General features: G+C 25.5%; 6 protein-coding genes across 6 annotated transcripts; 2 read left to right on the forward strand and 4 right to left on the reverse strand.

The window, feature by feature from the left end:
• Positions 1–474: 474 nt before the first annotated feature.
• Positions 475–3,519, reverse strand: ENU1_142640 (hypothetical protein; the record flags this gene model as incomplete). Its single annotated transcript, XM_008860373.1, has 2 exons — positions 475–3,415; positions 3,512–3,519. The coding sequence occupies 2 exons, from the start codon at positions 3,517–3,519 to the stop codon at positions 475–477; spliced, it is 2,949 nt and encodes a 982-aa protein (XP_008858595.1).
• A 10-nt stretch (positions 3,520–3,529) lies between these two features.
• On the reverse strand, positions 3,530–3,829 carry ENU1_142650 (hypothetical protein; the record flags this gene model as incomplete). The annotated part of the gene is made up of 1 exon (XM_008860374.1): positions 3,530–3,829. The coding sequence occupies one exon, from the start codon at positions 3,827–3,829 to the stop codon at positions 3,530–3,532; it is 300 nt and encodes a 99-aa protein (XP_008858596.1).
• Positions 3,830–4,106: 277 nt separating this feature from the next.
• Positions 4,107–5,705, reverse strand: ENU1_142660 (molybdenum cofactor sulfurase, putative; the record flags this gene model as incomplete). Its single annotated transcript, XM_008860375.1, has 1 exon — positions 4,107–5,705. One exon carries the CDS (start codon positions 5,703–5,705, stop codon positions 4,107–4,109), a length of 1,599 nt encoding a protein of 532 aa, XP_008858597.1.
• A 280-nt stretch (positions 5,706–5,985) lies between these two features.
• Positions 5,986–6,744, reverse strand: ENU1_142670 (hypothetical protein; the record flags this gene model as incomplete). The annotated part of the gene is made up of 1 exon (XM_008860376.1): positions 5,986–6,744. The coding sequence occupies one exon, from the start codon at positions 6,742–6,744 to the stop codon at positions 5,986–5,988; it is 759 nt and encodes a 252-aa protein (XP_008858598.1).
• Positions 6,745–7,283: 539 nt separating this feature from the next.
• On the forward strand, positions 7,284–7,844 carry ENU1_142680 (hypothetical protein; the record flags this gene model as incomplete). Its single annotated transcript, XM_008860377.1, has 1 exon — positions 7,284–7,844. One exon carries the CDS (start codon positions 7,284–7,286, stop codon positions 7,842–7,844), a length of 561 nt encoding a protein of 186 aa, XP_008858599.1.
• A 256-nt stretch (positions 7,845–8,100) lies between these two features.
• Positions 8,101–11,094, forward strand: ENU1_142690 (protein with RhoGEF and ArfGAP domains, putative; the record flags this gene model as incomplete). The annotated part of the gene is made up of 1 exon (XM_008860378.1): positions 8,101–11,094. The coding sequence occupies one exon, from the start codon at positions 8,101–8,103 to the stop codon at positions 11,092–11,094; it is 2,994 nt and encodes a 997-aa protein (XP_008858600.1).
• Positions 11,095–11,333: the final 239 nt, after the last annotated feature.

Below are 11,333 nucleotides of genomic sequence, written 5' to 3' on the forward strand. Positions count from 1 at the left end.
ATTTATTCTTCTTATTTTGGTGTTTAGTAATAAGGTTTATTGGTTTAATGTTATGGTCAATAAGACTATTCTCAATAAGAAAGTAACGTTGTGTTAAAAAAGTTAAGTTGAGACTATGTTTTCGTTTTCCAAAGTAATATAATTTGGGTTGAAAGACGTTTGATATTAGACGACATTTTTAAGAAGAGAAATTATTTAAAAAATTTTTACTCATTATGGATAAAGTTTGTTATGTGTTCTATTAATTTCTTAATGTATTGTACGATTAAATTAAATTGTTGATTATTGATCACTTTATATTAATTCCGACATGTAGTGCACAATTGTTAGTTATGATATGTTTACAACAAACAAAGAGAAAATTAGAAATAATAATTACTAATTAAATAAAATATTTTTGTAATAGAATAAGAAAAAATAATCAAACAAAGAGATAAACAATAATGAGAAATGTTTAATTAATAGCTGTTGTTTTTACTTTTTTTTCTTAGAAACTAACACTTGACTTGCAATTTCATTAAAAAGTGAAGTGATTCCTGTACTTAATGGATTAATTTCTGCTATTTTCTTTTGACCTTTTTCATCTATAAAGAAGAAAGCTGAAATAGGATTCTTTAAGATGGCTCTTATAAAATATTTAATTGGATGAATTACTTTTTCTGTTCTTGACATTGTAACAGGAACAATGAAAGGTTCTTTAGAAAATAATTCTGTGATATCTCTTAAAAGACCTTCCACACTGTTTTCAGGAATGAGCATAAAAATGTCTGCAAAGAAATAACCATAACATGTACAAAGTAACTTAACAAAATGAGGATTTAAAAAGATGTCATTAGTTGTAATACCACGTGCTCTACGATGAACAATTAAAATCCATAAAAACCTTAAAATGAAAATATAATTTGTAGTGTTAATCATTTTAGTTTTAGATAATAATCCATTATTCAAGTTTTTATCGCTCAATAAGTCATTGATTCTTGATTGAAGATTAACACAAAAATTACCAATTGTAAAACGAGGATTTAAGAATGATAAAAATGCTTCTCTTCTTCCTTGTGAAATTGGTTCTAATAAGAATTTATTAATCACATTAATTTTAAATGAAATTGAACAACTGGCATTGACAAATGGAAAGAAAAAATCTGGTTGGTTTATTCGTTTAGTAGGGTCAATGGCTACTTCAGGCCATTCAAATGAAGTTTGATCTATTTTGATTTCAGTCATACTTTTTTGTTCCATACGTAATTTTATCATCATTTTTTGATATTCTTCTTTTGTAGTTTCTTCTTTCTTAACTTCTATACTTTGATCAATTCCAAGTGGTTCATTGTCACACTTTTTTCTAAATTGATAAATCGTTATGTCAGAATTAGTTAATAAGTCTTGGGTAATATCGTGTTTACTAAAAGTACTTTCTTCTTTGGTTGAAACAGTTTTCTTAAATGATTTTTCAAAAGTTGTTTTCATAATAGACATAGAAAGTCTTGAATCTATACTTTTCTTGGACCATTCACCTTTGTATTTCTTTAAACACATTCTATCATTTGAAGATTTACTTGTTGGACGAGTGATTTTGATACTTGATTTCATTATTGGGACAGCATTCTTTGTAAGAATTTTTTGAGTATTATTTGTTTGTTCCGCCATAAGTAAAGCATTTCCAATATATTCTTTGACTTGACTATTAACTGAATTAGCTGGAGTACAAAGTTTTATATTATAAAGGTAATAATTAAGAAAACCAGTCTCATTTACTTCTGGTGTTTGACCAAATCTACTAAACGTACAAATGACATTAATAAAGTCAAGAATTACTGCATTTACACAAAGTTCTTGGTTAGTAAGGTTGTCTTCTTGAACATAAGCGATTTCTCTTAAAAAATCAACAAATCTATTTGCACCTAATGAAAGAAGACAAGCATGAGAAACAAATATTAATGTAGAATAAAGAATTGGATAAGTCAATTCACCAAAATAATCTTGAACTTCACATTGAGGAGCTTTGTTATTTTTAAGTTCAAGAATACTTGTAAAATAAATTTTATCATGTGATATAGTATAAATCAAATAAGAGAATTGAAGATAAATTTTAATATCTTCATTAGTTCCAATTTCAAGGAATTGAAATACGTCATTAGTTAATTCATTTGGAATAGGTTGAATCATTAGTTGGTTTGCAATCCATCCAATAAGACTGAATAAATAATAATGGGATGGAATTACAGACCTATTCATTTGAGTTTTTCCTTGGTCTCTTCCAAAAACAATTTTATTTAATGTATTTACAATATTTTCTGCATGTTCTTTTAAATATTTTCCAATAAGTAAAGACACTCTTCTATGCATTTTAATTAATTCATTTTCTGAATTATTTTCTTCTTCATTGTTTCGTTGAAATGAATCTTTAAAAGAAACAATTTGAATTCGTGTCATAACGGCAATAAATATGGGATGGAATAATTTCATTACAGAACTAGTTGTTTTGTCTAATGGAGTTGGATAGAAAGTAAGTTGATCACATAGTTCAATAAATGTAGTCAAATTATTTTCGTTTTGAATAATATCAAGAATATTATCTTCATCAGCTAATAACCATGAAACAAATTGACTCATAGCATTTCTATCTTTTAAAGGTTTTTTTTCATTTATAACAACAATTAATAAATTTAAAATATGAGGAATGATTGTTTTAATATCAATAGTATCTAATAGAATACCTAAATGTTTTGGTAAATATGTTCCATGAAAAGCTACTGTTGCATATGCCCTACGATATTCTGGAAGAAAGTCATTTTTATTTTCTTCATCTAAAATTAAATATAATAGTCTTGCTACATATGAACTTGTTGGTTGATTCATAATACAAAGATTTAGAAATATTTCATGTGCAGTTACTTCAGTATTAATTAACTCAGTTTGACTTCTTCTTTTTACATACAAACAATTATTTTTTTGATATTCTTCAATTGAATTAGTTAATAAGAACCTACCATTTGTTTTAATCTTTGTTTTAAATACTTCTTTAATAACTTTTCTTATTGGATTTATTCTAATAACTCTATTTAACCATCTGACAATATGTAAAACAAAAACTCTAATATCTGGTTCATATCTTTTAGAAAGAACATCAAGAATTTTATCACACATTTGAATAACCATTTCTGGAATAACAAGTTGAGCCATAATTTCAATTCTATTAAATATTTCTTCAACATTTTTTTTAATAGCATTAATTTCCTCAGTAGTTCTTGATTCATCTGATGCATTAACTTGAATTGAATTATGTTGATGGATATGACATACTTTAATCTTCGACTTTTCTAAAAATATATCACCGCAATGACATATTTCTGTATCATTGCTCATATGTTGCAAAAGAAGGTGTCCAGCTTTTTTATGTTCTTCTGCACATTCACTACAAAGAATAAATGAATGAAGATCTCCATCAGAACAATCTAAACATTGATAACTGATTTCTTTTGGTAAGATTAAAGTATAACATTTCTATTACTAAATCATTGTTTTATTATCATTGTATTATTTTAATATTGTCTTTAATAAATTTATTTACTCTAAAAGAACAAACATCTGTTGTTTGATATTTATATAATAATTCAGGTGTTAAGTCATCAGTGTATTGATCATAAAATATTAATTTATCAAGATTACTTAATTTTTTGATTGTTTCAGAAATAAAATTATGTGCTGATTCACATTCTTTTAACGTCATTCCACGTTCTGCAATAACACTAGGTGGAGCTCTTCCTGGTATTTTCCATTGTTCAGATTTTAATTGAATTTCTTTATTAATCTCAATCCCTTTGCTCATAAACAAAAAAAATTTACTATTTTTAAGTTTTGAAACAAATTTTATAGAATTTATTTTTTTATAATGGTATATTATTTTGTTTTTTATAACATTTTATTTTATTTTTTTTTATTAATTTATACTTTTTTTAGTATTTTATTTTGTATAAAACTATCCATTTGTTTTGATTTTAATATTTTCTATTTTAACTAATTACAATTTTAAAAAAATTATCAAAAACTTCAAAAAAAAAATCTTAAAAATTTAAACTTAATAAAATTAAAAAAAATATTCAATTTTAGTGTTGGAAATTTTGTTTGAAGAATTCAATCAAAGCATATGCCTCTTCAAAAGTAGAAAGATATCCCAATGAAACACGAACACCTCCTAATGGTTTTCCTTCCATAATATCATGTTCATCTCCACATCCATTTCTTAATAAACTAAATTTCTTAACTTCGTCAGAAGTAATATTTAAATAACCATAACAAGCACCTGGATTACAAGAAGATCCTGTTCTAACTTGGAAACCAGCTTCATCTAATTTCTTTTCAATAATAGAATATCCAATATAATTACCTTTTTCATCTTTAACACTTAAATTAATAATTGGACCTTGAATAGAATGGTCATGTTTAGCATGTTTACCATAAATCTCAAAAACTGGAAGACCAGTAGAATGTGTTAATTTACTTAGTTTGTCATACAAATAATCAACAATAGACATAACATGATTTTGAATGTTTTGTACTCCAAAATGGTCTTGTTGTTCAAATCCATATTTTAATGATGCAATAGATAAGAAACTAATTGTTCCATCTTCAAATCGTTGACATCCTGATTCATGTAATAAACAAAAATGAGTATCACAATCACTCATAACAACAGTTCCTCCTCCAAAGAAACTCTTTTGCATTAAATCCATTACTTCATTTTTAACTAACAAAGCTCCAATTCCAGTAGGATATCCCATAATTTTATAAAAAGACATTACAACAAAATCAGCTGGATATTTTCTAAGGTCTAATTTAGCAGTACTAAGATATGCAGCAGCATCTAATAAAACTAACCAATTATTATTCTTTCCAGTTTTTTCATTTCCAAATTTATTAATCCATTCTAATGGATATTTAACTCCTGCAAAATTCTCAGTTCCAGGGAATGCAAATAAATTATAAACTTTATTTGGGTATTCTGTTAATGTTGGCTTACGAAGTACTTTTGGAATTCCATCACATTTTTCATCAAATAAATTTTCACATCCTTCAGATGTTAATTCTTCTTCAGTAACTGTTTTAAATTCTGCTCCTTGTTCTAAAGCATATTCTCTAATGCCAAGAACACTGTTATGGTTTTGTCTTAAATACATAAATTTAGAGTTATTTGTCCATGGGAAACTCTCTCCAATTAATTTAAGTGCACCAGTAGCACCAGCTGTAAAAATTACTGTATATTCAGCTGATGTAACATTGAATCTTTTTAAAATTAATTGACGAGCTTCATGAACTGCATTATCTGTTCTACTTGAAACACTGTTATGTGAATGTGCGTTAGCATAAAATTTAGAATTTAAATTCTCAAATATTTTTTTCATTTGTGATTTAGTATATACACCATTAGCAGTATAATCGAAGAAGATTTTATTATCTAAACGATCTTGAAGTTCTTCAGCAACAAATTCTTCGATAGTATTATTATAACCATATTCATTATTAGGTGAATATTGTTTTTTAAACTCTTCTTTTTCTTTTAACATAGCTTCAATACTAATGTTATAATGACTAAACCTTGAATAATATTTGTCTAACAATGTTTCATTACAACCTTCTTGGGTACAATAACCACCAAAAACAATGTTAATAAGAAAAGTTAATAAAAGTATAATGATTACTTTCATTAAAACTAAATAATTTCTTTGATGAGAGTTGTTTTTATAGTCATGCCCACGTCATCTGTAGTACCTTGGCTCTTGTCTTATTTTTGATGAAAAGGAAAAGGAGGATTTTTTTCATCCCTTTTCTAATGATTTGTAAAAATTACAAGAAGATTAGTTCTGTTTCATCCTCATTCTATTTTGATGTCATTTAACAAATGTTTTTTTACTCACAGAAGAAATACAATGAATGAAACTTCATTTAAATTAACTTCATAAAAAAAACAACATATGGACTATTTCATTAATTTGGTTGTCTTCTTTCAATTCCACAAACATGAGAAGGAAGTATACAATATTCAAGACAAATTCCTTTCTCTTTCTCATTTGATTTATTAATAACACATTTTCTAATTTTAATATTAGATCTCATTTCATCATCAATCTCATCTAATTCTTGTTGTGTCGTTTCGCTCAATGTGTCCCATGCAGAAAATAGACTCTCTTCTGTCTTATAAACAAAAAGTCGATGTGTAACAAAATATGCCCATTGAATTCCACTTGAACTTGTCATTACCCTTCCATCACAATTTATATCAAGTCCAGTACTAATTTGAAGTGTTTTTAAATCACTATACAATTCAAGAAATTCAAATGGTATCGGTTCTGTTAGTTCTATTTTATCTACAACTTCATTAGTAGTAATAACAACAAACCCTTGGACATTAAGTTCATTGAGTATTGTTGCTGTTCTACTAATTCCAACACTTCGTTCATTATAATTTTCTTCAAAAGAAGTTTTTAAAATAGTTCCAAAACAATCAATAATAACTAATCCACTTTCATTAGTTTCTTTTAATGAACAAAGTGTTTGTTCAAAATCATCAAATGATTGAATTTTATGTATTTGTAAAAATGAGTTTACACCAACTGGATTAAAATCAAGGAGTTGAGCAAAGTAATGTTCTATTTGGTCGATTCTTTCTTGATAAACAAATCTTTTATCACAAATATAATAACAAGGTATTTTATAACACAATGTTGCTAATACTATTATTTGCATACATATTTGTGACTTTCCAGCACCTGCCTCTCCTGCTATTTCAATAATTCCAGAGGGTTGTAATGATGGAAAATACTTATCAAATGATACTATACCATAACTTAATGGTGTATTTATTGCTTCTAATAATTCAAGTGCACTTCTTTCTTGAACAAGTTCATTTGAAACAAAAGATGAATAATTTATTAAAAAAGAACGTACAATATTTGGTTTAATTGATTGTTTATGTTTTTGGCAAAGTGCAATTAATTCATCAAATGATTTAACAAAAAGTAAATCACTACATTTTTAATAAAAAAAAGATATTATTTACTTTCATTTCAATTAACAAACGGTTCATTTAATTCTTCATCAAAGATACAAGCTAATTCTATTTCTAAAGGAGAAGCATGTTGTTTAAATTTTTGTAGCATAAAACTTTCAAATAAATTATATTAATAAATAAATAAAAAAAAAGAATATTAAATAATTTTTATTAATTTAATAAAAAAAAGTAAATAAAAGAACATAAAATAATAAAACCCATTTGACTTGATAGTATGAGTTGTTATATTCTTTTATTTATTATTTCATTTATTTCATTAAGTTTTGCAGAAGAAAATAAAAAACTTATTCCTGACGTTACAATTAAAAATACTCAACAATATAATACTACAATTATTTATCAAATTAATCCACTTCAATTAGATAAAAATTCAATGTATGAAATTAAAATTCATTCACTTGGAAGTATTCCAACAATTTATGGAGTTTCATTATTTCAACCAAAACTTTATTCTACTAATACAACTTTCTTAGATGAATCTAATTTACAATTTAAAACTAATAATAATGGTTGTGTTCTTTTTGATAATAAAACTGAATGCAATCCATTTATTTGTTATGTTACTTTACTTTATATGGGACGTACTACTCATACTGAAGAATTAAATAAAGGAGTTACTTATTTTATTTCAATGAAAAAGGGAATATTAGGATTACCTGGTAATGTCCCTCTTTTAATTCTTCTTGGAATAATTTGTCTTCTCTTTGCTGGACTTACTACTTTGTTTATTATTAAATTTTTTACTTCTCTTGAAAAAGTAAACAAAACAAATTAAAAAAAAAATATATTACGCTAAACAATGATACATGATAAAGAATCAATTGAACAATTCAATTCTACATTGATTTATATATCTATATATATTTTTTTTATTCGAAAATAGTTTCTTGTTTAGATTAAATGAAATGCAAAATAACTTTTTAAAAATCTTGAATGCAAAATTCTTTGAGTAAAGTTCATCACAATTTTTGGTTTTTTGTTTCTTTTTTTTGAACTCCAAAAGAATAGTAAAACTTTCTTTTTGAAAAAGTATGAATTATAAAGAAGAAGAATACAAAGACTGTATTGAATGGATCAATAAACAACTGGAAGATGAACCAATAACTGACCTTCTCAGTGGATTACAAAATGGAATAAAATTAATTAAAATAGTTGAAAAACTTACTCATAAAAGTGCAGTTAGATATAACAGTAATCCAAAAAATATTTTTCAAATACAGCAAAATATGGATGTGTTACTTAAAATGATAAAAGAAAATTATGGAGAACCAATAGGTTCAGATGCAACTCTTTTAGCCAATGGAGAAATTCAACAGTTTTTAAGTCTTATATTCTTCATTGGTCAAAAATCAGGAACAAAAATTCAAAAAAGAAGAACATTAGGAAGAAATACAATGAATAGAGTTATCCAATACCAGTCTCGTTTACAAAATGAAACAGAATCATTCACTAAAAAAATACACAACATTCAAGAAGAAGAACAAACAAAAGAAATTCAACAAGAAAAACAAATTACTCCAAAAAAAGAAAATAAACCAAGTCAAACTGAGGAAGTCAAAGGTATTGAAACAAAAAAGAAATACTCAAAAATTAGAAAGACTCAATCAGAAAATCTTTCAATTATTAAAGAAACAAACACAGAAGAAGAAATTAAATCACCTATTATTAAAGAATCAAAAGAATTAGACCAAAAAATACCATCTGAACAAAAAGATGATGAGATATTCCTTCAACCACCAAAAGTTCCAGAAAAACCAAAGAAATTACAACATAAAATACATAGTGAAAATGAATCAAATAACGATGAAAAAATGAATGAAATTAATCAAAAAATAGAAGAAAATCAAATATTCAATTCAGAAAATTTTAAAGAGAAGAAATGGAATGAAAAAGAATATGATATTAATCTTGTTAAAGATATTCAAAGAAGAATATATGGATTTCTTAGTAGAAAATCAAGTAAATCAACAATGAGACTATTAGCTCAAAGAAAGAATGTAGTTAAAGAATTAATAAAAACAGAAGAAGTTTATGTCAATAAATTACAACAATTTTTAGACTTTTATCTTAAAACTGCATTAACTATTTATCCAACTGATAAAATATTAAAAAAATGTGAAGAAGATGTTATAGTAATTTTAGGATATAATAAAATGATGTATCAAAGTGTTCTTGAACTTCAAAAAAAAGAGTTTTATTATGGACAAGGAATAGGAGATGTTTTTCAAAAATTAGCACATTTTTTAAAAACATATTGTAGTTATGTTAATTCAACTGAGGCTATTAATGAACATGAAGAAAAATTAAGAAAAACAAATAAACAATTTGATTATGCATTAAATGAAATTAGAAGAATTAATAGTTTAGACACTTTTAATTCTTATGTTATTCTTCCTGTTCAAAGAATTCCAAGATATCGTTTATTACTTCAAGAACTTCTAAAAACATTACCTCCTCAACATTCTGAATATAATTCATTAAATAATTCATTACAAGCAATAGCTGATATTGGAATAGTTATGAATGAAAGTAAAAGAACATTAGAAACTCAACAACTAATTGGTAAATTAACAAATAAATTTAAATATTCTCAAGGTATGAATCCAATAGAACCAAACGCCTCAAGAAAATTTATTCGTTTTGGTCTTATAACTATTTATGAACCAGAAGCAAAAACAAAATATCGAAGTGTTTATTTATTTTTATTTAATGACACAATAATTTTAACTAAAATTAATAGTGCTGGAACTTCACATAAAGGAAAAATATTTACTGAAACTATTCAAACAATTTGTGAAAGTAAAAAACAACTGACAGTTGAATCAGTTATTCCAATTGGATCATTTTGTGTATTAGACTCAATTAAAATCGAATTATCTCCTACATTTCTCATTGTTAATAAATCAGGTAAAACAGTTTATTTTCTTTGTCTTAATGAAGAAGAAAAAATGGGTTGGATTGTTGATTTAGATAATCAAATTTCACAAATACAAGAACAGTCTTTACTTACAATTTCTCATTCTAATAATTCATTACCTTCATTTTATAAAGAATATAAAAATCAGTTAAGTGAAAATACTATTAGAGATATATGGTGGAAAGGTCCTATTGGTTCTGATGGAAAATATATGATTTTAGGGAATGGATTTTTATGTACTTTTTCAAATGAAGAAGATGCATTTAAAAGAATAAGGGTGAATGATTATTTTGTTACAAAGTATACAAGTGTTGCTTTTATACCTCCGTCATGTATTTCTTTAATTAATTATGGTACATATGATAAAACTAAATCTGTATTTGACATGTGTTGTACTTCATTAGCATTATTATGGGTTTTTTATATTAGACAATCATTTATTGGAAGTTATGATTATGAAGAGACTCATTTGGATTTATTTGAAGGAATTGACAGTGATATAGCAGGACTAACAGTAAAAAATATAATGTTAGGATTAGAAAGTATTCCATCAAATAGAGTTTGTGCTGATTGTGGTTCTACTGATCTTCGTTTTGTTGATTTAAATTATGGCTGTTTTCTCTGTTGTGCTTGTGGTAGAGCTCATACGTTATTTCCAACAATACGAAATACATCAAATATTTGTACTATTGATAAAACCTCTGAATATCAAGTATCAGAAATAAAGAAATTAATTCAGTTTGGTAATGGATTTGGTAATATCCTTCGTCTTACAGGAAAGGAAATTCCAAAGAGTTCTGTTGAATATGAAGAAGCGAATAAGTATCAGTACTATTGGATTAAATATGGTATTGAAGGGGATGCACCTAAATGTATAAAATCAGATTTAAAAAAGAAACAAATTAGTGCAGAACTTAAAAGGGTTACAGTTTCACAAACATCTAACAACCAACCTTCAATTGACACATCGACAATACCAATTACAGAATTGAATAAAGAAAAAAGAAATACTATTAGTTCTATATTACAAACACCAATAACTCAACAACCTACTGAAAAAACTAAAAGGAAAGAAGGAGAAAAGAAAAGAAAAAAGAGTTTTTATTGAGACTGAGTTGGTATTAATTTTCTTGTCAAAGAGTTTTTCTTCCTTTCTCTAGCTTTTATTTAACAAATTTATAAATACCATAAAAAGTAATTGAAAGAGTATTTAATATATACTTTATTGTTATTATATTCCTTAAATAAAAGCAAAAAATAAATATTGTTTTGACATTATTTTAATTGTAAATATTATTATAATGAAAAAAAGTATTTAAAAATACATCAAAAAATGGAAGTGTCATC

The sequence above is a fragment of the Entamoeba nuttalli genome (assembly GCF_000257125.1).
Source record: "Entamoeba nuttalli P19 unplaced genomic scaffold asmbl_5914, whole genome shotgun sequence".
Taxonomy (NCBI): Eukaryota; Evosea; order Mastigamoebida; family Endamoebidae; genus Entamoeba; species Entamoeba nuttalli.